This window comes from Pongo pygmaeus, chromosome 8 (genome assembly GCF_028885625.2).
Source record: "Pongo pygmaeus isolate AG05252 chromosome 8, NHGRI_mPonPyg2-v2.0_pri, whole genome shotgun sequence".
In the NCBI taxonomy this organism is placed as follows: domain Eukaryota; kingdom Metazoa; phylum Chordata; class Mammalia; order Primates; family Hominidae; genus Pongo; species Pongo pygmaeus.
In genome coordinates, this window is record NC_072381.2 from 68,958,716 (window position 1) to 68,985,341 (window position 26,626).

Genomic DNA, 26,626 nt, shown 5'->3' on the forward strand with positions numbered 1-26,626 from the left:
TTGGATACAAAACTTTTAGCATTTTAAGTGTGACTGGGTGTGGTGGCTCACACCTGTAATCCCAGCACTGTGGGAGGCTGAGGCAGGCAGATTGCCTGAGGCCAAGAGTTGGAGACCAGCCTGGCCAACATGGCAAAAACCCGTCTCTATTAAAAATACAAAAATTTGCCAAGTGTGGTGGCAAGGCGCCTGTAATCCTAGCCACTCGGGAGGCTGAGGCAAGAGAATTGCTTGAACCTGGGAGGCGGAGGTTGCAGTGAGCTGAAATTGCACCACTGCATTCCAGCCTGGGCGACAGAGCAAGACTCTGTCTTAAAAAATATATATAAGAAAAAGAAAAAAAAAAGTCTGTTGTTGTTAAATATGGAAAAACTGAAATCCATGTGGTAATTAATGAACTAGAATATGAACTATAATATGTTTTTTTTTCCATTTTTAGGTGTAAAAATGTTAAAATCATATACTTAAGCAAAAAGTCAGTTTCATCATGTTGCTTCCTAGGAGAAAATGAGGCTTTGTAAAACACACAACAATAACAAAAATGTATTATTATGTCACTGTTATTAGGAGAGCTATTTTTCAATAATAAATTTATGAAAACCCCATCATCTAGTTGTACACTAACTGAGTAGTAAACTGTTTCTACATCAGTATCTTTTGAACTAGAAGCCACATTTATAGGAATTTATTTATTTATTTATTTATTTTTGAGATTGGAGTCTCACTCTGTTGCCCAAGCTGGAGTGGAATGGCGTGATCTCGGCTCACTGCAACCTCTGCCTCCTGGGTTCAAGCAATTCTCCTGCCTCAGCTTCCCAAGTAGCTAGGATTACAGGTGCATGCTACCATGCCCGGCTAATTTTTTGTATTTTTAGTAGAAACGGGGTTTCACCATGTTAGACAGGCTGGTCTCGAACTCCTGACCTCAGATGATCCACCCACCTTGGCCTCCCAAAGTGCTGGGATTACAGGCATGAGCCACTGCGCCCAGCCAGGAATTTATTTTAAGGACATAATTTAATAGGTTCAAAAATCTCATATTCATGAAAACTTTTTAAACCTATAATAGCAAAAACTAAAAATGAGGTTAAATGTTTACTAATAGAGGAAGGCTTAGTAAATCATAGTAAATGAAAATGATGAAATATGTAGCCATTAAAAATATTAATACTTCATAGGCCATGCCTATAATCCCAGCACTCTAGGAGGCCGAGGCAGGCGGATCACCTGAGGTCAAGAGCTTGAGACCATCCTGGCCAACATGGTGAAACCCTGTCTCTACTAAAAATACAAAAATTTGCTGGGCGTGATGTTGTGTGCCTGTAGTTCCACGTATCAGGAGGCTGAGGCAGGAGAACTGCTTGAACCTGGGAAGCAGAGGTTGCAGTGAGCCAAGATTGTGCCACTGCACTCCAGCGTGGAGACAGAGCGAGACTCCATCTCAAGAAAAAAAAAAAAAAAAAAAAAAAGGATAATTATTAATGCTTTATAGATAGTTAAATGGGAAAGAAGGCTGGGCATTGTGGCTCACACCTGTAATCCCAGCACTTCAGGAGGCTGAGGTGGGAGGATCACTTGAGCCCAGGAGTTCAAGACCAGCCAGGGCAAAATAGTGGGACCCTATTGCTACAAAAAAAATGTTTTTTTTAATTAGCAGAGCATGGTGGCACATTCCTGTAGTCCCAGCTACTCCAGAGGCTGAGGTAGGAGGATCGATTGAGCCAAGGAGGTCAAGGCTGTAGTGAGCTGTGATTGTGCTACTGTACTCTGCCTGAGGATAGAGTGAGAACTTGTCTCAAAAAAAATTAAAAATAAAAAAAAATGAGAGAAAATAATGCAAATGTTACATATAACATAGATCAAAATAAATTTCAAGTGAATTTATTAAAATAAGTTAAATGTGAAGACTATAAAAATGAATATTAAAGATATGAATTAAGAGAAAACTTCCTAGGCTTGAAAGCGGTGAAAAGTATGAAAGAAAGTATTTCGTTTACCAAAAACATCAAGTTGCTATATATAAAATAAACCTTAATAAACAAAATTACAATGTAACTGAAGAACTAGGGAAAATATTTGAATACACATCAGAAAGATAGCTACTATTTCTGAAATACAGTAGTTTCCTGAGAGATAGCTACTATTCCTGAAATATAGTAGTTTTTTCAATCTAGAAGAATAACAAACTTTTTTTAATGTTCAAGGTATGTGAAATAGCAGTTCACAAAAGAAGTGTCAATGGCCAACAGATATAAGAAGAGACATCTGGCCTTATTTATTAATCAAGGAATTATAAATTTAAATAACAGTAGTTATCATTTTACTTGAAAAGTTCGACAATTCTTTAAAATATGATAATGCCCATTGGTGGTAAAGGTGTGATAATGTTATAGAACCAAACTGATGTTTGCTCACTTGGTACAGTAAAACCGCATGTATGCGCCAAGGTTTGCAGTGATAGAAAGAAAGGCTTTCATTGCAGGGTGTCAAGCAAGGAAGACCAGGTGCTAAATTATCAAATCCTGACCTCCCTGATGACTTGCAGGCAATGATTTTTAAAGACAGAGGTGAATTTCAGGAAAGCAGAAGCTACAGGCAAAATCATAAATCAGTATATGCAAGTTACACATTGGTTTAAGCTTAAAAGGGCAGGATATGTTGAGGCGGGGGTAGGGGGGGCTTGCAAGTGGTAGGCAGATTCAAAGATTTTCTGATTTGCAATTGTTAAGGAAGAGAGGCTTTGTTTAAAACTTTGAGGTCGTAGAAAAGTGTTAACTGGCTAGGGGGAGTGACTTTCTCCAAGCACCCCAGGAAGAAATTTAGAACAAAGGACCATATAGTTGAGTCTTCACTTCCTCCTTAGTTGGGGGCTGATCCATTCAGCTGATCTGAGTGCCGGCTGATCCTTTCAGTGGTTTCTCAGTGGGGTCTGAGGCTCAGAAAGAAACTCAGGGACATAGGTTCAGACGTTATGTTTAGTTTCTATAAAGCAAACATCTCTTGAACTTTAACTTCCTTGGCTATTGTTTTAGGCTACTATTACCTTCTTGTTTAAGTTACTTATTTATTTCTGGGGCTAGCTGGGTGCCTAGAATTTCTCTTGAAGGAACTTCAGAATTTTCCATTATTTCCATGCCTGGGGAGCACAGGCCTCTAAAAAGAGGATTCTTGCTCCATCTCAGTAAAACAACTTTCATTCACTGCTAGTAGAAGCATAATTGGTAACAACTTTTTGCAAAAAATTTATTGTCCATATGTATTCAAAAGCTTGAAATACTTACATCCTTTCCAATAGGACTTCTACTTCTAGGAAACTATTCAAGGAAATAATTGGAAATGTATCCAAACCTTTCTATATGAAGATACTCTTGTTGAATCTGAGGGAAACAGTGTATCATAATAGAAAAGTTAGGAGGTTTGATAACCCACTCAGGCAGCCTAAAGTTTGAATTCTGAAACTGCCATTTACTAGCTGGATGACTTCAGGCAAGTGACTAAATTTGTCTCACCTTTACTGTATTCAGCAGTAAAATGGAGGCAATGCTTGTTTCCTAGAATTGTTTTACCTATTAAATGAGATGAAATATATAAAGCAGTAGGAATGTAGTTGGCACACAGAAAATTTTAACTATTGCTTTTATTACACATGATAGGGGAATATTGTGCATATATTAAAAATTATCATCATGAAAAATTTTAAAACATGAAAGAATGCAAATGATAGTCTGTTAAATGAAAGTCAAAATATAAATATGATCACATTTTTTCACAATAATTTAAAAAAAAAATAGAAAACATTGGAAAGGAAATATCTCTGGCTATGGCCAAGTGAGGAGACTGACAAATCATCTCCCCACAAAAGCAACCATAAAGCTGGACAAATGGACAAAAAGTATTTCACCATCCTTGAAATTGACCAAAAGCATCAACAAGCTGAGAAGTACTAATGCATTAAAAGCTAAGGAGTTTGAGGCCTTCTTGTCTGGGGCTGCTCTTCCTTCCCCACCCTCACCTTAGCTCAAGAATGCATGAAAGATGATCCAGTGGGGGTGAGCTGAATGCCAAGCCCCATCCCTACTCTGTCTCATTACAATCATGATGGAAGGCAAAGGGGAAGCAGGCATGTCACATGGTGAGAGAAAGAGCATAAAAGAGAGGAGAGCAGTGCCAGATTATTTTTTAACAAGCAGATCTCTTTGTAACTAACAGAGTGAGAACTCATTACTTCAAGGATAGCACCAAGCCATTTATGAAAGATCTACCCCATGACCCTAACACCTCCCACCAGGCCCTACCTACAACATTGGGGATCACATTTCTTTTCTTTTTTCTTTCTTCGTTTTTTTTGAGACATGGTCTTCTCACTCTGTCACCCACTGGAGGCGGATCACATTTCAACATGAGATTTCTAGAGGATAAAGAGCCAAACTACATCAAAATGGCAATCTTGGTGGAAGGCAACCAACAATATGTAATAAGAGTCCCAAGAGGGGAGAGTATAAAGATATAATGTCTGAAAATATCCCACATTTGATGAAGACATGAATTTACAGATCCAAGGAGTTTAGAAAATCCCAGTTAGGATCAGCACACAGAGACCCAAAATATACACATTATATATAGTCAAATGAAAGAGAGAGACAAAGAGAACATCACGAATGCAACAGGAGAAAAACAACTCATCACTTACAGGGGAGAATCAGTATGATTAACCACTGATTTTTCGTCTGAAACAATGGAAGCCAGAAGGCAGTGGAATAACACATGCGAAGTTCTGAAAGAAAAACACACATACACAAAAACTACCAACCGAAAACAAAGGCAGGGCTGGGTGTGGCGGCTCATGCCTGTAATCCCAGCACTTTGGGAGGTAGAGGTGGGTGGATCACCTGACGTCAGGAGTTTGAGACCAGCCTGGCCAACATGATGAGACCCTGTATCTACTAAAAATACAAAAGTTACCTGGGCATGGTGGCGTGCACCTGTAATCCCAGCTGCTCAAGAGGCTGAGGCAGGAGAATTCCTGAGGCAGGAGGTTATAGTGAGCCAAGATCGTGCCACTGTACTCCAGCCTAGATGACAGAGTGAGACTCTCTCTCAATAAAAGAAACAAAAACAACAAAGGCAAAATAAAGACATCCCCAGATAAATGCTGAAAGAATTTGTTGCTAGGAAACATGCCTTGCAGGAAATACTAAAGGAGGTCTTCCAGCTTGAAAGGAAATGGCACCAGTTGCTAACTTGAATCCATAAAAAGAAATGAGGAATACTTGAAATGGTTGTAAGTTAATATAAAGGAGTTTAGAAATAGATCTTTTTCATTTTTACTCTTAACTTCTTTAGAAGACATGATTGGATAAAGTATTAGTTATATTGTTAACATATAGATTTAATTTGTATGATAATAGCATAAAGGAAGGAGGATAGAATGGAGCTATAGCAGAGCAAAATTACTGTATTTTACCAGAATTAAGTTAGTATTGACGTGAAATAGATTGTTATTAGTTGGGATGTATATTGTAATCCCTAAGTAACCACTAAGAAAATTTTGCGTGTATACATACACATATGCACATATATATGTGTGTATGTCCACACATATTATATATACGTATATATTTATGTGTACATCATATATATATATATATCTCAACAAAGGAATTAAATGGGCTATCACAAATATTTATTTAACATAAGGTAGTTAAAGGAAGAACAGAACAACAAAAACAGATGATATATAGAAAACAAATAGCATGGAAGATAAAAATCTAAGTATTTCAACAATAATATTATATGTAAGTGATCTAAACACACCGATAAAAGGATAGAAGTTATTAAGTTGGATTTACAAAAAAATCAAGATTCAACTATATACTGTTTAAAGTAGACACACCTTAGGTTCAAATACGCAAAAGTTTGAAGTAAAAAGGTACAAAAGATATACTATGGAAACAGAAAATGTAATAGCTGAGTAACTACAATAATACCAGACAAAATAGTTTTTAAGACTAGAAATACATATTACTGAAGACAGAATGGCCTGTCACTATGATTAAAGCATCAATTCATCAGAAAGACAGGACAATTATAAGTGTATACACACTTAACAGTACAACACAATCACCTCATAATACTTGAAGCAAAACCCAACAGAATTGAAAGGAGAAATAGGGAATTTGGCAATAATATTTAGAAATTTCAGTATCCTACTCTCAATACTTGAAAAGACAACTGTATGGAAAATCTGGCCAGGTGCAGTGGCTCAAGCCTGTAATCCCAGGACTTTAGAAGGCTGAAATGAGAGGATTGCTTGAGCTCAGAAGTTGGAGACCAGCCTGGCAAAATGGCAAAACTCCATCTCTACAAAAAATAAAAAAATTGGCTGGGTGTGTTGTTTGTGCATGCCTGTGGTCCCACTACTTGGGAGGCTGAGGTAGGTGGATCACTTGAGCCCAGCAGGCAATCAAGACTGCAATGAGCTGTGATCATGCCACTGCACTCCAGCTTGGGTGACAAGAGTGAGACCCTGTCTCAAAACAACAACAACAACAAAAAAGAATATCTATGGCAAGTATAAACTTACCATACAACCCAACAAATCATTTCTAGGAATTTCTAAGAGAAAAGAAAACCTGTATTTACACGAAGACATATATGTGAATGTTTATTGCAGCATTATTTGTAATAGCTAAAAGCTCACAATAATACAAATGTCTGCAGATAGTGAATAGATAAACAAAATGTGGTATATCTATACAAGGGAATACTATTTTGCAGTGAAAAGAAATTAACTACTAATGATGTAAAATCCCCAAATCACTGAATCATGCACTTTAAATGTGTACATTGTGTATATGTGAATATCTCAATAAAGCTGTTGTTTTTTTTTTTGTTTTTTTTTTTTTGAGATGGGTCTCACTCTGTCACCCAGGCTAGAGTGCAGTGGTACTATCATAGCTCACTGCAGCCTTGAACTACTGGGCTCAAGTGATCCTTTGCCTTAGCTTCCTGAATAACCGGACTATAGGCATATGCCACCACATCCAGCTAATTAAAACAAAAATTTTTTTTTTGTAGAGACAGTCTCACTGTGTTGCCCAGGCTGGTATCAAACTCCTGGGCTCTAACAATCCTCCTGCCTCGGCCTCCCAAAGTGCTGGGATTACAGGTGTGAGTAACTGTGCCCAGCCTGTTTTTTTTAAAAAGTAGTAAACTTGGGCCAGGTGTGGTGGCTCACACCTGTAATCCCAGCACTTTGGGAGGCCGAGGTGGGCAGATCATTGAGGCCAGGAGTTTGAGACAAGCCTAGGCAACATGGTGAGACCCTATCTTTACAAAAAATACAAAAATTAGCTGGGGTGGTGGCGTGTGCCTGTGTCCCAGCTACTCAGGAGGCTGAGGTGAGCTGATGGCTTGAGCCCAGAAGGTAGAGGTTGCAGTGAGCTGTGATTGTGCCATTGCACTCCAGTCTAGGTGACAGAGTAAGACTCTGTCTCAAATAAATAAATAACTAAAATAAAAAATAAAAAAGTAATGAACCAACTGACACATGCTATAGCATGGACGAACCTCAGAAACATGCTAAGTGAAAGAAGGCAGATGCAAAAGACTATGTATTGTATGATACCACTTATATGAAATACTCTTATTATAGAACATACCCCAGAGATGTTAAAATTTGAGAAAGCTTGTGTCTTTGAATCTATGAAATACAGTATTTATCACAGAGGTGGTAGGATTGTGAGTGATTTTTAGTATTTACAATTAATATTGTTGGATTGTTTTCAAACAGCTTTATTGAGGTATAATTGATAAATAAACTGCATATATTTAAATTGTACAATATTAAAGTTTTGACATATCTGTACATCTGTGAAACTGTCACCACAATCAAGATAATGAACATACACACATTACCCCCCAAAGTTTTTTGCGTCTTCTATTATTCCTTTGCTCACCTCTGTCCACCCCTCCCCTCTCGCCTGGCCTCCTTTGGTCTGGTTCTTTTCATTCAACATAAATTATTTTGAGAATCACCCATGTTCTTTAATTAAAAAATTGTTTATTTCAAAAACGAATTTTTAGGGAAAAATTGTTGTAAAATCCTTTTCTGGTGATTTATCTATAGTTTGAATTTTTCCATACAAAGGTTTTGCTTTGAACTTTAAACTTGCCTTATCCTTCCAATTACAACTGATAGGTCAGTGGTAACTAAATAGATACTATTTCTTGTATAGAAGCGAATTCAGCCTGTTAATTTAATTTTAATTTTTTTTCTTTTTTTGAGACGGAGTCTCACTCTGTTGCCCAGGCTGCTGTGCAGTGCACCATCTCAGGTCACTGCAACCGCCGCCTCCCAAGTTCAAGTGATTCTCCTGCCTCAGCCTTCCCAGTAGCTGGGATTACAGGTGCATGCCACCACACCCAGCTAATTTTTGTATTTTTAGTAGAGACAGGGTTTCACCATGTTGGGTAGGCTGGCCTTAAACTTCTGGTCTCAAATGATCTGCCTGCCTCGGCCCTCTAAAGTGCTGGGATTACGGGTGTGAGCCACCGCACCTGGCCTTTTTTTTTTTTTTTTGGAGACAGAGTCGTGCTGTGTAGCCCAGGCTGGAATGCAGGGGTGTAGTCATGGCTCACTGTAGCCTTGAGTGCTTGGGTTCAAGTGATTCTCCCACTTCAGCCTCCCCAGTAGCTAGGACCACAGGCATGTGCCACCATACCTCGCTGATTTTTTTTTTTTTTTTTTTTTTTTTGAGACAGAGGCTTGCGCTATCGCCCAAGCTGGAGAGCAGTGGCACGATCTTGGCTCACTGCAAGCTCCGCCTCCCAGGTTCACACCATTCTCCTGCCTCAGCCTCCTGAGTAGCTGGCACTACAGGCACCCGCCACCACGCCTGGCTAATTTTTTGTATTTTTAGTAGAGATGTGGTTTCACCGTGTTAGCCAGGATAGTCTCAATCTCCTGACCTCGTGATCCACCCGCCTCGGCCTCCCAAAGTGCTGGGATTACAGGCATGAGCCACCAAGCCCGGCCCACCTCGCTGATTTTTTTATTTTGTTTTTAGTAGAGATGAAGTCTCGCTATTTTACCCAGGCTGGTCTTGAACTCCTGAGCTCACACAATCCTCCTGCCAAAGTGCTGGGATTACAGGTGTGAGCCACCATGTCTAGCCTAATTTGAAATTCTGTGTCAAAGATTAAAAGCGTTCTGATTACAAGAGTTATGAGATGCCAGAATCAAGCCAGGTTGTAAGGTCTCCTCTAAATCCTTTAAATGCTAGAGTAGGCAACTAACTTTCTGTGGTGGTTTTACCTGTTCTAGAAGGAGGGAAATACAATGAAGTCTTTCAAGTTCCTTTCTGTCTCTGATGTTAAATGTTGAAATTGTTTGGAAAACTAAATGGTAAAAAAAAAAAAAAAAGTGTATTTCTTTCAAGTTTGTCTCATGTATTGCTTTTTTTTGTTTGTTTTTTTGTTTTTCAGACCAAATGTTTATTGAGCTTGTTCCGGGATATTGGCCATCACTTGATTCATAATAATAAAATAGGAGGAATTAATTCTCTGCTGTCCAAACAAGCTGTTTCTAAGAATCTGAAAGAAGATAAACTGGTGAAAGAAAAGGATATAGATGGAAGGCCTAGGCCTGGGGATGTGGTAGGTTGTTGAGAAGGTGATGATTTTGCCTGTTAGATTACATTCCAGAGGCTTCACTGATTTCTCACTTGGTGACTTGTATCAATGTTAGTTTGCATTTTTTTTTAATTTTACTTTAAGTTCTGGGATACATGTGCAGAATGTGCAGGTTTGTTACATAGGTACACGTGTCATGGTGGTTTGCTGCACCTGTCAACCCGCCATCTAGGTTTTAAGCCCCGCATGCATTAGGTATTTGTCCTTAATGCTCTTCCTTCCCCTTGGCCCTTACCCCCAACAGGCCCCGGTTTGTGATGTTCCCCTCCCTGTGTCCATGTGTTTTCATGGTTCAACTCCCACTTATGAGTGAGAACATGCGGTATTTGGTTTTCTGTTCCTGTGTTAGTTGCTGAGAATGATGGTTTCCAGCTTCATCCATCCCTGCAAAGGGAACTCATTCTTTTTTATGGCTGCAGTTAGTTTGCATTTTGATGCAGTGTAGAGAACATTGTTCATGTCACTATGAAGACCATGTAGGAATTCAATTTTTGAGATGTGTTCATTTTCTTTCAGCAGGCACCTAGTATAAAATCTCAGAGCTCAGATACTCCTTTGGAAGGTGAACCCCCTCTAAGTCACAATCCTGAAGGACAGGTAATTGTGCATAAAGTTTGGAAAATTAAGTTTAAGTTAACCAGACCTTTATTAAGCAAGGCATTTTCAGTGGAAAATGTTCAGGCAGGATGTTAGTTATCATTCCATATTTGCCCATGACTAGTTGTCTATGACTTTGGGCAAATTTCTTTGTCTTGTTGAAATTCTGTAAAATGAACTGGTGCCAGGTTAATTTTAAGGTCCTTTCCAGCATTAAAATATTATATCTTTTGTTAATTCTACTATGTTAAACATTATAAGGGATGTAAAGATGCATCATCTGCAGCATTTATTCATCTGCTTTCAGGAAACTCAGCATCTGGTAGGAGAAACAGACTGGTACATAACTAACCATAGTATATAATTTTGATGAGTGCTGTAATAGAGGTACAAATAAAAGTTCTGTGTGGGCTCTGAGGAGACAAATATTAGGATGGGGAAGTCTAAGGGAAGGCTTCATGGAGCAGGTGATATCCATACTAAGTAGTGAAAAATGAAGAGATCTGTTTGCCATAAGAAGATGGAGGCAGAGGCATTTCAGAGCCAGGGAGCAGCTTGAGAGAGAACAACACAGAGAATTTGCAAGAGCAGAATTTAGGCTGTGTCAGTTAATTGCAGTGTATGGTATATAGAGAAATTAAAGGAGAGATTCTGTAGAGTTAGGAAAGAAGAAAGAGGCTGAATCAGGTAATGGAAAGACTTGAAAGGCTTATTTAAAAGTTTGGACTTCATTGTGTAGCTGATGACAGATTCTTGAACCTCTTCTTGGAGATTCAAATCAAAGGTTTTAAAGTCATAGAAATAAGACCTCGTGTGTTTCAGGTCGGAATTCTTGCAAGGGTATGAAAAAAAGAGATTGAAGGTGGGGTAGGGCTGCAGGCTTTTCATGTAGTACAGATGAGTGTTGATGACAGTTTTATTTAGGACAGGGGTTGTAGTAAAGAAAGTCAGAAATCTGGAGAGGCAAGGAGTTTGCAATTGGGAAGCTTTGGGGGTATTGTTGAGAAAAGTTAAGGATAACTCAGGTTGCAAGCCTCACTTTCTGGAAGGATGACAACACCATTAAGAGAAAAATCAAGAGAGATTGACATTGGGGAAATAATAAATTCAATTTTGAACATGTATTTAGGATGCTGGCAAAAATCTGGGTAGAGCTGTCCAGCAGTTGGAGTTGGTAGATGGTAGTGAGGAGACTGTGAGTGGGAATGTAAGAAGGTTATGAAGAGAATTTTTCTGCAGGACCACCTGAAAGAAGGTTGCTGGAAGAAAGAAAGGCATTCACTTAAAACAGTTCCTGGGAAAGTATTGAGAACAAGTTAAACAGGGCTTCAGCCCTGTTACACTGTAGAAGCTTCCAAGAATAAAACTGAAAATCCTTTCCTGTAAGAGATAACCACTGTTGCTATATTTCTTTCCAGTTATTTTTCTATGTGAAAAGTATTTTAACAGTTGAGATCACACTGTATATGTAGTTATATATGCAGTTTTCTCACTTATTATATTGTGAGCATCATCTTATGTTACTACATTTTTCATAAATATATTTTTTTTTCTGGAAATAATAAGAAAACAATGTCTTTACAGCAATATGTAGAAGCAGGGACATACGTTGTGTTGGAAATTCAGCTGGACAAAGCCTTGGTTCCAAAGCGAATGCCAGAGGAGCTAGCCAGAAGGTTTGTAGCTATGGTGCTTATACTAGTTTTGTACAATTTGGGTGTAAATAAGAGGAAGTCAGATTATCCCCACGATTGTAATTTCCCTTGGGCTAAGCAGGAGTTATCTGGTTTTTTTCTAGATGAAGTTTTTGTTGTTATTTTTGTTACCTTATTACAAAAGCATTGCATGCTCATTATAAAAATTTTTAGGAAGCTGGGTGCGGTGGCTCATGCCTGTAATCCTAGCAGTTTGGGAGGCCGAGGTGGGGGGGATTGCCTGAGCTCAGGAGTTTAAGACCAGCCTGGGCAACACGGTGAAACCCTGTCTCTACTAAAATACAAAAAATTAGCCGGGCATGGCAGCATGCACCCGTAATCTCAGCTACTCGGGAGGCTGAGGCAGGAGAATTGCTTGAACCTGGGAGGCGGAGGTTGCAGTGAGCCGAGATCGCACCACTGCACTCCGGCCTGAGAGGCAGAGAAAGACTCTATCTCTTAAAAAAAAAAAAAAAAAAAAAAAAATTGTTAGGAAATACAGATGAACAAGAAAGTATATAAAAATACCCAAGGTCAGGTGTGGTAGCTCATTCATGTAATCCCAGCACTTTGAAAGGCCAAGGCAAGAGGATCACTTGAGCCCAGAGGTTTGAGACCAGCTTGGGCAACATAGTGAGATCCCATCTCCATAAAAAATTTTAATAATTAAAATTTTTAAAAATTAAAAAATAAAAACATCCTGATCTCTACTCACCTAGTGATAACTGCTTTTAACACCTTGGTGGTGGTATCCTTCTGGAGTTATTTTAAAGCCCCCTATATTACACATGCACACATAAACACACACACATGTTACATATACATATATGTAATTAAAAAAAACTGTTTATATTGTACCATAGTGCTTTGCTTGTGTGTTACTGGGAAACTGTGCATTCATCTGGGTTATTCAACTTGTTCGCATACAATTGTTCATAGTATTCTAATACTCCTTTTTATCCCTCTAAAATTGGTAGTAATGTTTCCACTTTCATGTCTTCTCTCTTTTCTTAGTCAGTCTTGCTAAAAGTTTGTCAATCTTGTTGATCTTTTTGAAAAACCAACTTTTAAAGCTTATTGATTTTCTCCATTATTTTTCTATTCTCTAATTTGTTTTTACTCTAATCTTCATTCTTTCTTTTATTATGTCTTCTGCTAGCTTTGGGCATAGTGTGCCCCCCTTTTGCTAGTTCCTTAAAGTATACAGTTATGTTATTGATTTTGAGTTTTCTTCTTCTTTAGTGTATGTGTAGAGAACTATATATTTCCCTCTGAGCACTGCTTTCACTGCATTTCATAACTTTTTATTTGGTTTTTGTTTTCATTTGTCTAAAGGTTTTTTTTTCATTTCTCTTGTGATTTCTTCTTTGAACCATTGGTTGAATGTGTTGCTTAAATTTTCTTATTTCAGTTATTTAATATTCTTATTTTCTTAATTTTAAGTCTTCTGTTACTGGGTTTTAGTTTTATTTCATTGTGATCAGAAAATATGCTTCATATGATTTCAATCTTTTTTTTTTTTTTTTTTTGAGACGGAGTTTCACTCTTGTTGCCCAAGCTGGAGTGCAATGGTGTGATCTCAGCTCATGGCAACCTCTGCCTCCTGGGTTCAAGTGATTCTCCTGCCTCAGCCTCCTGAGTAGCTAGGATTACAGGCATGTGCCATCACACCTGGCTAATTTTGTATTTTTAATAGAGACGGGGTTTCTCCATGTTGGTCAGGCTGGTCTCGAACTCCCGACCTCAGGTGATCTGCCCGCTTTGGCCTCCCAAATTGCTGGGATTACAGGCATGAGCCATCATGCTCAGCCATGATTTCAATCTTTTAAAATTTAAAGATACTTGTTTTGTGGCCTGACATATGGTATACCCTGCAGAATGTTCTATGTGCACGTGAGAAGAATGCGTAATCTGTTGTTATTGGGTAGAATGTTCTATATATGTCTGTTAGGTCTAATTGGTTTATAGGGTTGTTCAAATCCTTTCTTTCTTTCTTTCTTTTTTAGATAGAGTCTCGCTCTGTCACCCAGGCTGGAGTGCAGTGGCATGATCTTGGCTCACTGCAACCTCTGCCTCCCGGGTTCAAGCAATTTTCCTGCCTCAGCCTCCCAAGTAGCTGGGACTATAGGAGCACATTGCCGCGCCCAGCATTTTTTGTTTGTTTGTTTTGTTTTGTATTTTAGTAGAGATGGAGTTTCACTGTGTTGCCCAGGCTGGTCTCGAACTCCTGAGCTCAGGCAGTCTGCCCGCCTCAGCCTCCCAAAGTGCTAGGATTACAGGCGTGAACCACCATGCCCAGCCCAAATCCTTTATTTTTTTATTAATCTCCTGTCTGGTTGTTTTATCCATTATTGAAAGTAGAGTATTGAAGTCTCTATTATTGTAGGACTATCAGTTTCTCCCTTCAGTTCTGTCAGTTTTTGCTTTATAAATTTTGGGGTTCTGTTGTATATGTTTATAAATGTTGTATGGGGTTCTGTTGTATATGTTTATAAATGTTGTATTTTATTGCTGTATTGAACCTTTTATCAATATTTAATGTCCTTATTTGTCTCTTGTACCCTCTTTTTATCTGAAGTTTATTTTGTCTGACAATAATATAGCCATCTCAGCTCTTTTTTACTATTTGTATGGAATATCTGATTTTATCCTACCTTTGACTTCCTTCTGTCCTTACATCTAAAGGGAGTATCTTGTAGACAGCAGATAGATGGATTCTGTGTGAGTTTTTCTAATCTAATCTGCCAATGTCTGCTTTTTAATAGGAAAGTTTAATCCATTTATATGTAATGTGATTACTGATAAAGAAGGATTTACTTCTGCCGTTTATCTGTTTGTTGTCTGCATGTCTTATTTTTTTTGTTCTTCAGTTCCTTTATTGCTGCCTTTTTATATTTAGCTGATTTTTTGCAGTATACCATTTGGATTTCCCTCTTCTTTCCTTTTCTGTATATTTTTTTAGTTGTTGTCTTAGTGATTAGCTTGGAGACAACAATTAGCATCTTAAACCTGTAACAGCTTAGTCTGAATACAAACTTAATTTCAGCACTGTACACTCTGCTCCTATACATCTCCATCCCTCCCCTGTTACATTGTTATTGTCACAGATTACATATTTATCTATTGTGTGCCTATTAACATAGACTTATCATTATTATTTTATGCATTTGTCATCAAAAAAAAAGAGAAGAGAAAGAGGAGTTATAAGTTGAAAGTACAATAATACTGGCTTTCATATTTACCTTTACTAGTGTTCTTTATTCCTTCATCTGGCTTCAAGTTGCTGACTAGTGTCCTGTCATTTCAGCCTGAAGGACTCCCTTTAGTGTTCCTTATGAGGTAGGTCCTATTATCAAATTGTCTTAATTTTGTTTATCTGGGATTGTCTTAATGTCTTCTTCACTTTTGAAGGATAATTTACTAGATATAGAATTCTTTTACCTTTTTTTTCTGTAATTTTTGTAGAGACATAGTCTCACTATGTTTCCCAGGCTGGTCTCAATCTCTTGGCCTCAAGTGGTCATCCCTCCTCAGCCTCCCAAAGTGCTGGGATTATAGGCATGAGACACCTGGATATAGAATTCTTAGTTGTCAGGTTTTTTTTTCAGACTTTAAATATGTCATCTCAGTGACTTCCGGCCTCCATGGTTTTGATAAGAAATCAGCTGTTAATCTTATTGAGGATCACTTGTATGTGACAAGTCACACCTCTGTTGCTGTTTTTGATATTTTTTCTTTGTGTTTTGACAATTTGACTATGGTGTGTTTTAGTGTGGACATATGAGTTTTTCCTGCTTGGAGTTTATGAAGTTTCTTGGATGTGTTGATTCATATCTTTCACCAAATTTGGGAAGTTTTGGGCCATTATTTCTTCAAAATTCTTTCTTCCCCCTTTCTTCTCTAGAAAGGGGGAAGTTTCTTCCAGAACTTCCATAATATGTATGCTGGTCAGCTTGATGGCATCCTATAGGTCTTAAATTCTGTTCACTTTTCTTCATTCTTTTTCTTTCTGTTCCTCAGACTGAATTATTTTAATTGTTCCATCTTCAGTTTTGCCGATTCTTTCTTCTGCCTCATCAAATCTGCTGTTGAACCCTTTAGTGAATTTTTTATTCCAAATATTGTACTTTTAAGCTCCAGACTTCTTGGTTTTTTTTTTTTAAATAATTTCTGTTTCTACTGATACTCTAATTTTGTTCATACATTGCTTTCCTTTTTTCTCTTTGTTTTGTCCGTGGCTTCCTTGAGCTTTTTGAGTGTGTATAGGAAAATTGATTTAATGTATTTGTGTAGTAAGTTTGATGCCTGGGCTTTAGGGAGAATTTCTATATTTTTTTCTTTGAAAGAGTCATACTTTTATTTATTTGTACTATTTGTATTTTATCATTGTTGAAAACTGGACATGTGGATACTATCATGTGGGAATTTTGGAAATCAAACTTTGCCTTTCACTACGTTTGGCTGCTTTTTATTGTTGAAGGTGTAACTTGTGTTCAGCCAGTGTTTTGACAGATTTCCTTGAATGCCAGGATCTAAATACAAACAAAAACAAAACAAAAAATCTTTTCTGCCAATCTGTACAGATGGCTCTGTGCTGAGGCTTTCTTTTAACATTTAACCAGGCCATTTATATTTCTGCCTCAGCCTTTTCTTCCTGCTTATACTGAACCTGTAGATCAATCAGTGGTGAAAGCATAGGGTCTTCTCTGGTCCACTTTAAGCATACATCCTGTCCTGGGCATACATGTGGCTTTCTGAATTTCCCAGTACACACAAGTACTTTTGAATGCTCTAATTTCCAAAGAAACTCTCCAGCTTTTCTTCTCAGGCTTTAGGTGGTCTATTGTATGTCTCAACCATAATGCTTTGCCCCAAACAGCTTTGGGGATTTGATAACCTTACAATGTTTTTGAACAATACTTTTCCACCCTGTGTAGGTTTCAGTGCTTTTCCACACTGAGTTAGGAGAAACAGAGATGAGTGCCTTGCACCAGTCTCTCAGGCAGTCCCAGACAAGCTAGAACAAACACAATAATTTGAGAATAAGGTCTGCTGTGCTCCCTCCAGAATCAGGGACCAGTGTGCCACACTAGAAATCCAGGCTGCCACCTTCGAGACTGCTGCTGAGCTGGGGATGCAGTGTGCAGTGGAGCAAGAGCAAGTAAAAATGCCACAAAGCTTTCCTGCCGATTTAGAATTGCCTTTTTCTGGATTCAGCATTCTCTTCATTACTGTAAACCTTTTTTCCCCAACATTCTAACAAGTTGGTTCTGACAGTTTCAGTTTCTGGTATGTTTTTGTTTTTTTAAGTTTATCTGGAGGGATGGGAGTGTAGAGTTACCTGCTCGGTCGTTTTGCTGACATCTAGACTTTACCTCTTGATGTGAGGAGCATTATACTCAAAGAAAGATGAAAGGAAATAGCAGCTTCTACCTTGGATACTATTTATGACATGTATTTTTAAGACTTTAGATAAATATCCCCAAATTGCCTTCCAAAAAATTTACAGTTCTATAAGTGATATATGAGACTACTGTTTCTTCACATATTCACCAACACAATACTTTTTTATTTTTGCTATTTTGATGGGGAGAAAAGTTTCTCATTTTAATTTTAATCCACATTGTAAATTGTGTAGTGAAACATTTTGACACATAATTATTAATAATTTGAAAGTTTCTTTTGAGAATTACCTGCTTATAATGGCACATTCATCTTTTATACCTGAGAGTTCTTGAGTTTTTAAAAACTTTGCATTTAGTCCCCTTCCAAAAATAATCTAATAATATTTACCATAAATGGGCTGGGTGCAGTGGCTCACGCCTGTAATCCCAGCCCTTTGAGAGGCTGAGGCAGGTGAATCACCTGAGGTCAGGAGTTCGACACCAGCCTTGCCAATGTGGGGAAACTCTGCCTCTACTAAAAATATAAAAATTAGCTGGGCGTGGTGGCAGGTGCCTGCAGTCCCAGCTACTTGGGAGGCTGAGGCAGGAGAATTGCTTGAACCCAGGAGGCGGAGGTTGCAGTGGGCTGAGATCATGCCATTGCACTCCAGCCTGGATGACAAGAGCAAAAAACTCCGTCTCAAAAAAAAAAAAATTTTACCATAAATGACATACAAAATAAAAGTGATAATCTAGAAATAGTCAAAAACTCAAAACAATGGAAAAGGAAGGCCGCATTAAATAGAGCTCTCATAAATAAGCATCAAATCTGAGCTGTCCAACAAAAAGGGAAGCCCTATAAGTTATATAATTTTAATCATAAAGGAAGAAGCACATTAGTCACAAAAGAGACTACATTTATTCCTGGCATTAAATTCTAAAACAGATTTCTCAATTGGGGTCTTACATAGGGGAATGCAGAGTGACAGTATAACAGTATCCTTAATGACAGTTTTACAACAAATACAGAAGCAATTTTTATGACTTTTATATCCTGAAACTTTTTATCCACTTATAGTATATAAAGTACTCTATATAGTACTTTAAAAACTGTGGTTTATCAATGTTTAAATGTTTTTGGACTTTTTTGTGAGAAACAGTTATTAGCAATAAGTTTTTTTTTTGGAAGGCATTTCTTCTCCAAGCTAGGCCAAGTGATAAAATTATAGAGCAAAAGCTAATTAGAATGGCAACAATAGGCCGGGTGCGGTGGCTCACGCCTGTAATCCCGGCACTTTGGGAGGCCAAGGCAGGTGGATCACAAGGTCAAAAGATTGAGACCATCCTGGCTGACACAGTAAAACACCGTCTCTACTAAAAATACAAAAAAATTAGCCAGGTCTGGTGGCGGGTGCCTGTAGTCCCAGCTACTCAGGAGGCTGAGGCAGGAGAATGGTGTGAACCCAGAAGGCAGAGCTTGCAGTGAGCCAAGGTTGTGCCACTGCACTCCAGCCTGGGCAACAGAGCGAGACTCCATCTAAAAAAAAAAAAGAATGGCAACAATAGAAAATTGTACTTAGGCTGGGTGTGGTGGTTCACACCTGTAATCCTAGCACTTTGGGAGGCTGAGGCAGGAAGATTACTTGACCTCAGAAGTTTGAGACCAGCCTGGGCAACATAGCGAGACCTCATCTTTATTAAAAATAAAAAAATTAGTTGGGTGTGGTAGTGTATACCTGTAGTCCGAGCTACCCGGTGGTGGGGGGCGGTGGGGGCGCTGAGGCAGGAGGATTGCTTGAGCCTGGAGATCCAGGCTGCAGTGAGCTATGATCATGCCACTGTACTCCAGCCTGGCAACAGAGCGAGACCCTCTCTCAAAAAAAAAAAAAAAAAGAAAAGAAAAAAGAAAATTATAGTCAATACTTATAAAAGATTATTTGCCTTTGGTTGCAGGCTGAGCCTGAGGCATGTGTATACCAAACTGCTAAATCTATGTCACTGTATAAGAATATACCTAAATTTAAAGCAGTCTTCAACATATGAAAAGAAACTAAACTGTTTCCGTAATAAAATAAATGAAAATTAAAACTATGCTGAAGTATCTTGTTTTTTAATTGCTGAAATAAAAAAAGCTTGATAATTTATTGTGTTGTTGAGGATGTTTGGAAACAGGTCCTCTCATATAAGCTGGTGCGAGTATAAACTGGGTAAAATTCCAGTGGAGGGCAATTTGGTAATGCTATCTAAATACAAATTCATGGATCTTTTAACTCTTTGATCAGGTAACTCACTTCCAATAACTTGTCTTCAGATAAATGTTGTTATCAAGCTCATCAATGACCACCACACTGTTAAATCCAGTGGTCTGTTCTTGGGGTCATTTTGACCTGTCATCAGCATTTAACTACTCAACCCTCCTTGAGGAACTTTCTTCACTTGGTTGTAAGGACACTATACTCTGCTGGCTTTATTCCTCCCTCCCTGGCCTTCTTTATCTCTCCAGCATCTAAATGTTGGAGTCCCCCAGAGCTGAGTGCTTGAACACCTTTTCTATCTGTACTTATTTCCTTGGTTTCTATCTAGTCTCGTGGCTCTAAATACCATCTATACACTGATGGCTCTCACATTTCTTTTTCAAGCTGAACCTCTCTTAATTCTCACATACTCTCTGGTCAGAGCCATAGTAGTCCCTCATCTGGGACTTACATGTAAGATGTAAGATATACTTAGATGTAAGTTTCCTTACATCTACCATTCTACCCTTCAATTCCTTCTTTTTTATTTTCTAATGATAGCTTTATCGAGATATTATTCACATACCATACACTTCTCTACCACCATCACCTTTTCTTTCATTTTGTTCACCCATTTAAAGTATCCAATTCTGATCCCTTTTAGTTCATAAGCATGATGATTGGGTGTTCATGCTCATGCATGAGCTGTGCCTCCCTCAAGCCTTGTTGTGACATCATCATATTACCTGTCTTATGTGAACTTAGAAAAATAAAAATAAAGTGTACAATTCAGTGGCTTTTAGTATACTCAGAATTGTGTAGCCATTCCATAATCAACTTTATAAATACTATCATTACCCCAAAAGTTGAAATCCCATGTACATTAGCAGTCATTCTCCTTTTCCTTTCAACCATCGTGCCAACTCCTCCACCCTGAACCCCCAAGCCTAAGCAGCCATTTATCTACTTTTTTTCTCTATAGATTTGCCAACTCTGGAATCATACAATATGTGGTGACTGGCTTCTTTCATTTAATCTAATGTTGTTAGGGTTTATTCATATTGTGGCATATATCAATACTTTATTACTAAATAATATTTCATTGTCAAAACAGGAGCAAAAGACAGAGAGAGCAGGGAGGGAGTTGGGGGAGGTGCCACACATTTTTAAATGACCGGATCTTGCAAGCACTTACTCACTATCATGACGACAGCACCAAGCCATGAGGCATCCACCTCCATGACCCAGACACTTCCCACCAGGCCACACTTCCAACACTGGGGATTATAATTCAACATGAGATTTGGATGGGGACAAATATCCAAACTATGTCAGTTGCTTCCTCACTTCCCTCAGGTCTTTACTCAAACGTTATCATCTCAGCGAGGCCTTCCTGGTGAAATATGCTCCTGCATTCCACCACCCTCAACCCCCAATAGAGTCTGTCTGCCTTCCTGCATTATTTTTCTCTATGGGACATATTACTAGCATATTTATCTTGTTCATTTATCTTATTTATTGTCTTTCTTTCCCTACTAGAATGTAAGCTCCATGAGGGTAAGAATTTTTGTCTGTTTTGTTTAATGCTCTATTCCCAAACCTAGAAAACTACCTGATGGACAATAAGCACTCAGTATCTATTTTTATTTTTTTATTTTTTGGGAGACAGAGTCTTGCCCTGTGGCCCAGGCTGGAATGCAGTGGTGCGATCTCAGCTCACTGCAACTTCTGCCTTCCAGGTTCAAGAAATTCACATGTCTCAGCCTCCCGAGTAGCTGGAACTATAGGCACACACCACTACACCCAGCTAATTTTTTTCATTTTAGTAGAGACAGGATTTCACTATGTTTCTCAGGCTGGTCTCGAACTCCTAAGCTCAGGCAATCCACCCGCCTCGGCCTCTCAAAGTGCTAGGATTACAGGCATGAGCCACCATGCCTGGCCTCTCAGTATCTATTTTGAATGAATGAATAACATTGTCTGTGGAGAGGAAACTAGGAGGCTGGGCAATAAGGTTGGAAGGAGATATTTTGCTATACAGTTTTGTACCTTCTAAATTTTGAATAATATAAATAGATTACCTATTTAAATAAGTAGAATTAAAATTAGTAATTATGAACAGAGGTATATCATTACATAGGACCTAGTAAGAAAAACAGATTTTGTGAGTTTGATTGTGGACTTCAAGGTAGTATAATATATTTAGCAAGAACCTGAAACTAAAAGGGAGAAGAGCTATAACTTAATTCCTTCTAGGTTCTTGTAAGGGCTTCTGAAAATAGAAGGTAGAGGTTTTGACATAAGTAGTTTGACATTGACAAAATGTGGTTTTTTACTCACATTTTGGATTAAGTTTTGATAGCATTATTGTAATTCAATGCAGTGCTATAAATTATGCCAAGAGTACACTTTTAGTGTAGACGGGGAGGAAAGAAGAGGTTTTGCTTGCCTATTCCACTCAGATTTCCAAATCATTCTGCTTTCAGAGATGCTACTGAGTGCCTCTAAAATGTTGACACCCATTTCTTTCCAAAACCCCAGTCAAACAGCCCTTGTATACCACAAGTTTTTAAATATGTAACGGTAAAGCCAGGGCTCAAATTAACCAAAAATACAACTTAGATACTCCCTGAGTAGCTGCTTCCTGACCTCCCTTCTGTATGGTCCGTAGCCATATACTTTGCTGTGGTTCACATCTAGGGTTTTACATGAGAGGATAGCACAGTGCTCAAGTGCAGTGGGGGAACAGACCTCAGATCTCCCCCACCCACACACTTTGAGGGTAAGATATAAGAAAATATACATCTGTAGATAATAAAATGTTTTTTTGTTTTTTTATTTTTTTTCTTTCCTGATACAGGGTCAAGGAAATGATTCCTCCAAGGCCTCCTCTTACCCGTCGGACAGGAGGAGCTCAGAAGGCAAGTGCCAAAGCCAAGTTGAAACGATAAGTAATAAGATATTGAGTGCGTGCACTTGTTAATTGCATGGACTCTTTAATATGTCTTCCAGAAGGGGTGAAAACTTGTTTGAAGCTTTATGTATTTTCATTGCTGGTTCCATTTGTGGTCAATGGCATATCGCATACAGTGTTTAATCTTTGGCTGGTGGGCTCTCAGCTGGGAAGAAAAGGGCATTTTACATTTAAAGTATTACTGGGTGTGGTGGCACGCACCTGTAGTCTCAGCTACTAGGGAGGCTGAGGCAGGAGGGTTGCTTGAGGCCAGGAGTTCAAGGGAGAAGTGAGCCATGATCATACCACTGCACTCCAGCCTGGGCGACAGAGACTTTGTCTCTAAAACAAACAAACAGACAAACAAATAAAGTATCATGGAACATAAAACCAAATCCAGTTTTAGACTTCCAATCCATGCTCTTGACCTCTCTGAGTCGTCTACCAGATGTTTTGTATTTTCTTAGGCAGTGAGTGACTACCACATACAGATCAAGAATATTTCTAGAGCCATTCTAGATGAGTACTACAGAATGTTTGGAAAACAGGTGGCCAAACTGGAGAGTGATATGGATAGTGAAACCTTGGAGGAGCAGAAGTGCCAGCTCAGCTATGAACTTAATTTCTCTGGAAAATACTTTGCTTTCAAAGAACAACTCAAGGTAAAACATTCACTTGTTTAATTACTCCGTGGGTGTTTATGGAGGAAGTTCTCCACATACCCAGATCACATTTTCTCCTCTGATTATGTTCAGCTATACTCTTACCTTTCTTGGTTGGGGCAAAGAGCTAAGTTCTCTATGATAGCGTGTCAGGAGAAGCTCCATTCCTTCCGTCCTGGAATCAATTATTACATATATTCTGAATGGGAGCTTTTAAGAAACTAATTATTCACTTGAGGCTGGGCCAGATTTTGTACCAGATTTCATTGTCACTATAGGAGGCAGAATCTCTGTCTGGTACTGCCTCCATAATTAATTCTTCTTGCCTCTCATTCAAATCTCTCTAAAAAAATTAATTTTAGTTTTAAAATTGAAGATGAAACAGTTATCAGAAAGGAGGCCTTAATCATTAGGACTAGAGTAGCATGTCTTGAGTTAGGATACATTTAATTACGGCATTACATTTTACTTTTTAAAATTCAGAATGTATAAACAAAAACAAAAAAACCCAAATCTTTCCCTAATCTATAGAGTCACTAAAATTTGAGAAATAGTTAACTTAATAATCATTTCTTGAATAATAATGGCTAACATTTATTACATGTTTGCTGTTTTCCAGGCCAATTTATCAGTGCTTCATATTTTACTAATTTAATCCTTATAACAATCCTATAAAGTAGGTGTTGCTCATTTTATAGATGGGAAAATGCAATATTAGTTGGCTAAGGAATTTGTCCAAAGTCACAGAGATAGTAAAGATCAATGTTGGGATTTAAATTCAGGCAGTCTGGATCCAGAACTCACATTCTTAACTGCTACACTACACTGCCTTTGTACACACATTTACTATGTGTCCTGTACTGTACTAAACAGATATAAAGAAAGAACACGAAAGTCATAGAGTGAAAAACAACAAATATTCATGGAAGCAAGAGGGTATTCTCAGCAGGTGGTGTCGTCATGTCTCAGTTTGACTCTTGGTTCCACATTTACTAGTTGGGTGACCTTGAAACGTGACTTTATCTCTCTGTGCCTCAGTTTCTTTACCTAACAACAGGGATGAGGTTAATATTATCACATAGGGTCATTATGATAATTAAATAATATAATGCATGGATTATAAAACCTGGCAATAATGTTACCTTAGTGGGGAAAAAAGGAGAAGCTGTCCTGGCTATAGCAACATGCTATGTTTATATTTGCACAGCATTTTAAGCTTCTATACTTGTCTCTCTTTGGCTTCTCAGTCATCTTCTAAAGTAAAATAATAATACCAGAACTACATATCCTCTTAACAAATGAGGAAGCTGAGGTACCAAAGTATAAATTTATGAAGTTGTACAGTGGCAGCATTAGAACCAGAATTCCATTCTCTGGATTCTCAGCCCAGCCCTTTCTTCCTTTCCCCTTTGAACCATATGGCCACCATGAGAGACATAATGCCTAAACCTAATGCTCAGATTTTCTTCAGCTTTGTGATTCTCTTCATATAGTATGAGCTCTGCGTTGCTTCAATTAGTGATGATGGTGACGTTAAGGAAAGAAGAAATCATACAGAGTATGTTGATTGGGGGAAATTTGGAGAGCCGATAGTCTGTCACCCACCAAGGGAGAAATCAATCGCTTTCTGAAATTTTGATCAGCCCTAGAGAGACCCGTGCTCTCAGCGTGGTACTGGACTGTATTATCAGATGGGTGATCTGTGTGTCTTGCAGCATGCTGTGGTAAAGATTGTGAGAGATAAATACTTGAAGACAACATCATTTGAAAGCCAGGAGGAACTGCAGACATTTATCAGTGAGCTCTATGTGTTCTTAGTAGATCAGATGCATGTAGCCCTAAACCAGGTAAGTGTCAAGAACTGAGAGCACTTTCTTTTCTCTGTAGAGTCTTCTATGAATGATTCTTCCTTTGTTTATTCAACAAATATTTATTGAAGTGTCTGCTCTGTGCTAGGCACTGAAAACACAAAGATGAGTAAGAAACTGCCTAAGCCTAATTAGTTTAAGACTAATTTTGGAAAAAAAAACAAGGAGATATGCTCTTTCAATTTCCTAGAAAAATAAATTTCACAACTTTAAAAAATGTGATGGAATTGTCAAAAATAGATAAAATAGGTTGCATAAATTGTGAAATGAAAATTATCATTCTATTTATTCTGTGAACATGTACAGTTCTTAATTTTTTATTGAAGATCATAAAAGCGGAGAAAAACTTTGAGTTTTCAGATATTAGACCCAAATGACAGTGACACTTGAAACATGCCTTTTCTGTTTGACTGGTGGTCTGCTGTCCCACCCACTTTTCTGTTTATATTTGTAAGTCTTGCATCTTGCCTTCATTTGCTTATTTTTGTTTGTATTCAGGGGTAGTTTATTTGAAACCAGTGACAAAGTCACAGTCTTTTTGTCCCCTGGTAGTGTCTAACCATCTGTGCCTCCTCAAATTCTTTATTCTATTTGCTTTTCCCTTCCTTGTTTTTCTTCTCTACCACCATCACCTCTTGTTTCACTTTGTTCTGTCTTCCTGGAGGAGGTAGGACAGGAGTGTCCAGCATCAAAGGATTAAGAGAACAGTCCTGCCTTGGGCATGGATGATTTGATTTGAAAAGCAATTGAGAGTGGAGCATGAGAAAAAGAAGTTTTGACTTTTTCCTCACTAGTAGTTGGGAGCAATACATTGAATTATTTTACACTGAGGTATAACATGATCAGGTTTACATTTGCTAAAACACTCTGATAGCACTATGGAGGATGAGTTAGAGGTGACAAAACTGTGATGTTAGTTGATTATTGCATAATAAGGAGGAAAAAGTTTAAGTTAAGTTTCAATGGGTAATTGATACCATTCAGTACTTCTTGGTTGATACTAAAAAGAAAAGAAAAACATTAACCAGGACATGGAATGCAATTATGAGTAAATTTGGTGGGAGGCAGATGGTACTGAATTCGCTTTTGAACATAGGCTCTAGTGGGGTTTTGCCCAAGATAGAGATCTGAGCTAGAGATGAGATTTGGGGAGCCATGATATATGGATGCTATGGTCATAGATGAGCTGCCTGAGAAAAACATAAGAGAGAAGAGAGCTGGCAGTAGAACTCTAGGAAATACCAACATTTAAGGACTGAATGAAAAATTGAAAGAGACAAGTGGGATTGTTAAAGAGGCAAAGAGCCAGAGACAATGGTGTCACAGAAGCCAAAGGAAAAGAATTTTAAGGAAAAGTGGTCAACACTGTTAAATACTCCTAGGAATTCAAGAAAAACAAATCTGAAGTCTTCACTGGATTTGACAATAAGGAAGTTATTGTTAACCTTTACATAGCAATATTATTGGGCTAATGGGGGGATTCAAATTAATGATGAATTGAGGAGTAAATGAGCAATCAAGAAACAGATGAATATAAATTC

At 38.2% G+C, this 26,626-nt stretch overlaps 1 protein-coding gene and 1 non-coding gene across 10 annotated transcripts in view; both read left to right on the forward strand.

The window, feature by feature from the left end:
- CFAP70 (cilia and flagella associated protein 70) overlaps nucleotides 1-26,626 on the forward strand; it is a 107,245-nt gene that overhangs the window by 39,971 nt on the left and 40,648 nt on the right. For 5 of the 9 annotated variants that reach the window (XM_054503768.2, XM_054503770.2, XM_054503779.2 and 2 more), the window contains 6 exons: nucleotides 9,487-9,657; nucleotides 10,210-10,290; nucleotides 11,875-11,966; nucleotides 22,463-22,527; nucleotides 23,027-23,217; nucleotides 24,933-25,064. In XM_054503768.2, coding sequence (XP_054359743.1) covers nucleotides 9,487-9,657; nucleotides 10,210-10,290; nucleotides 11,875-11,966; nucleotides 22,463-22,527; nucleotides 23,027-23,217; nucleotides 24,933-25,064 — 732 coding nt within the window. The remainder of the gene's footprint in view (nucleotides 1-9,486; nucleotides 9,658-10,209; nucleotides 10,291-11,874; nucleotides 11,967-22,462; nucleotides 22,528-23,026; nucleotides 23,218-24,932; nucleotides 25,065-26,626) is intronic. The other 4 variants (XM_054503769.2, XM_054503773.2, XM_063670487.1 and 1 more) reach the window with 1 other exon arrangement.
- Nucleotides 20,256-20,358, forward strand: LOC129007025 (small nucleolar RNA U13). The gene has a single exon (XR_008492204.1). It is a non-coding gene; the product is annotated as a small nucleolar RNA U13 (small nucleolar RNA).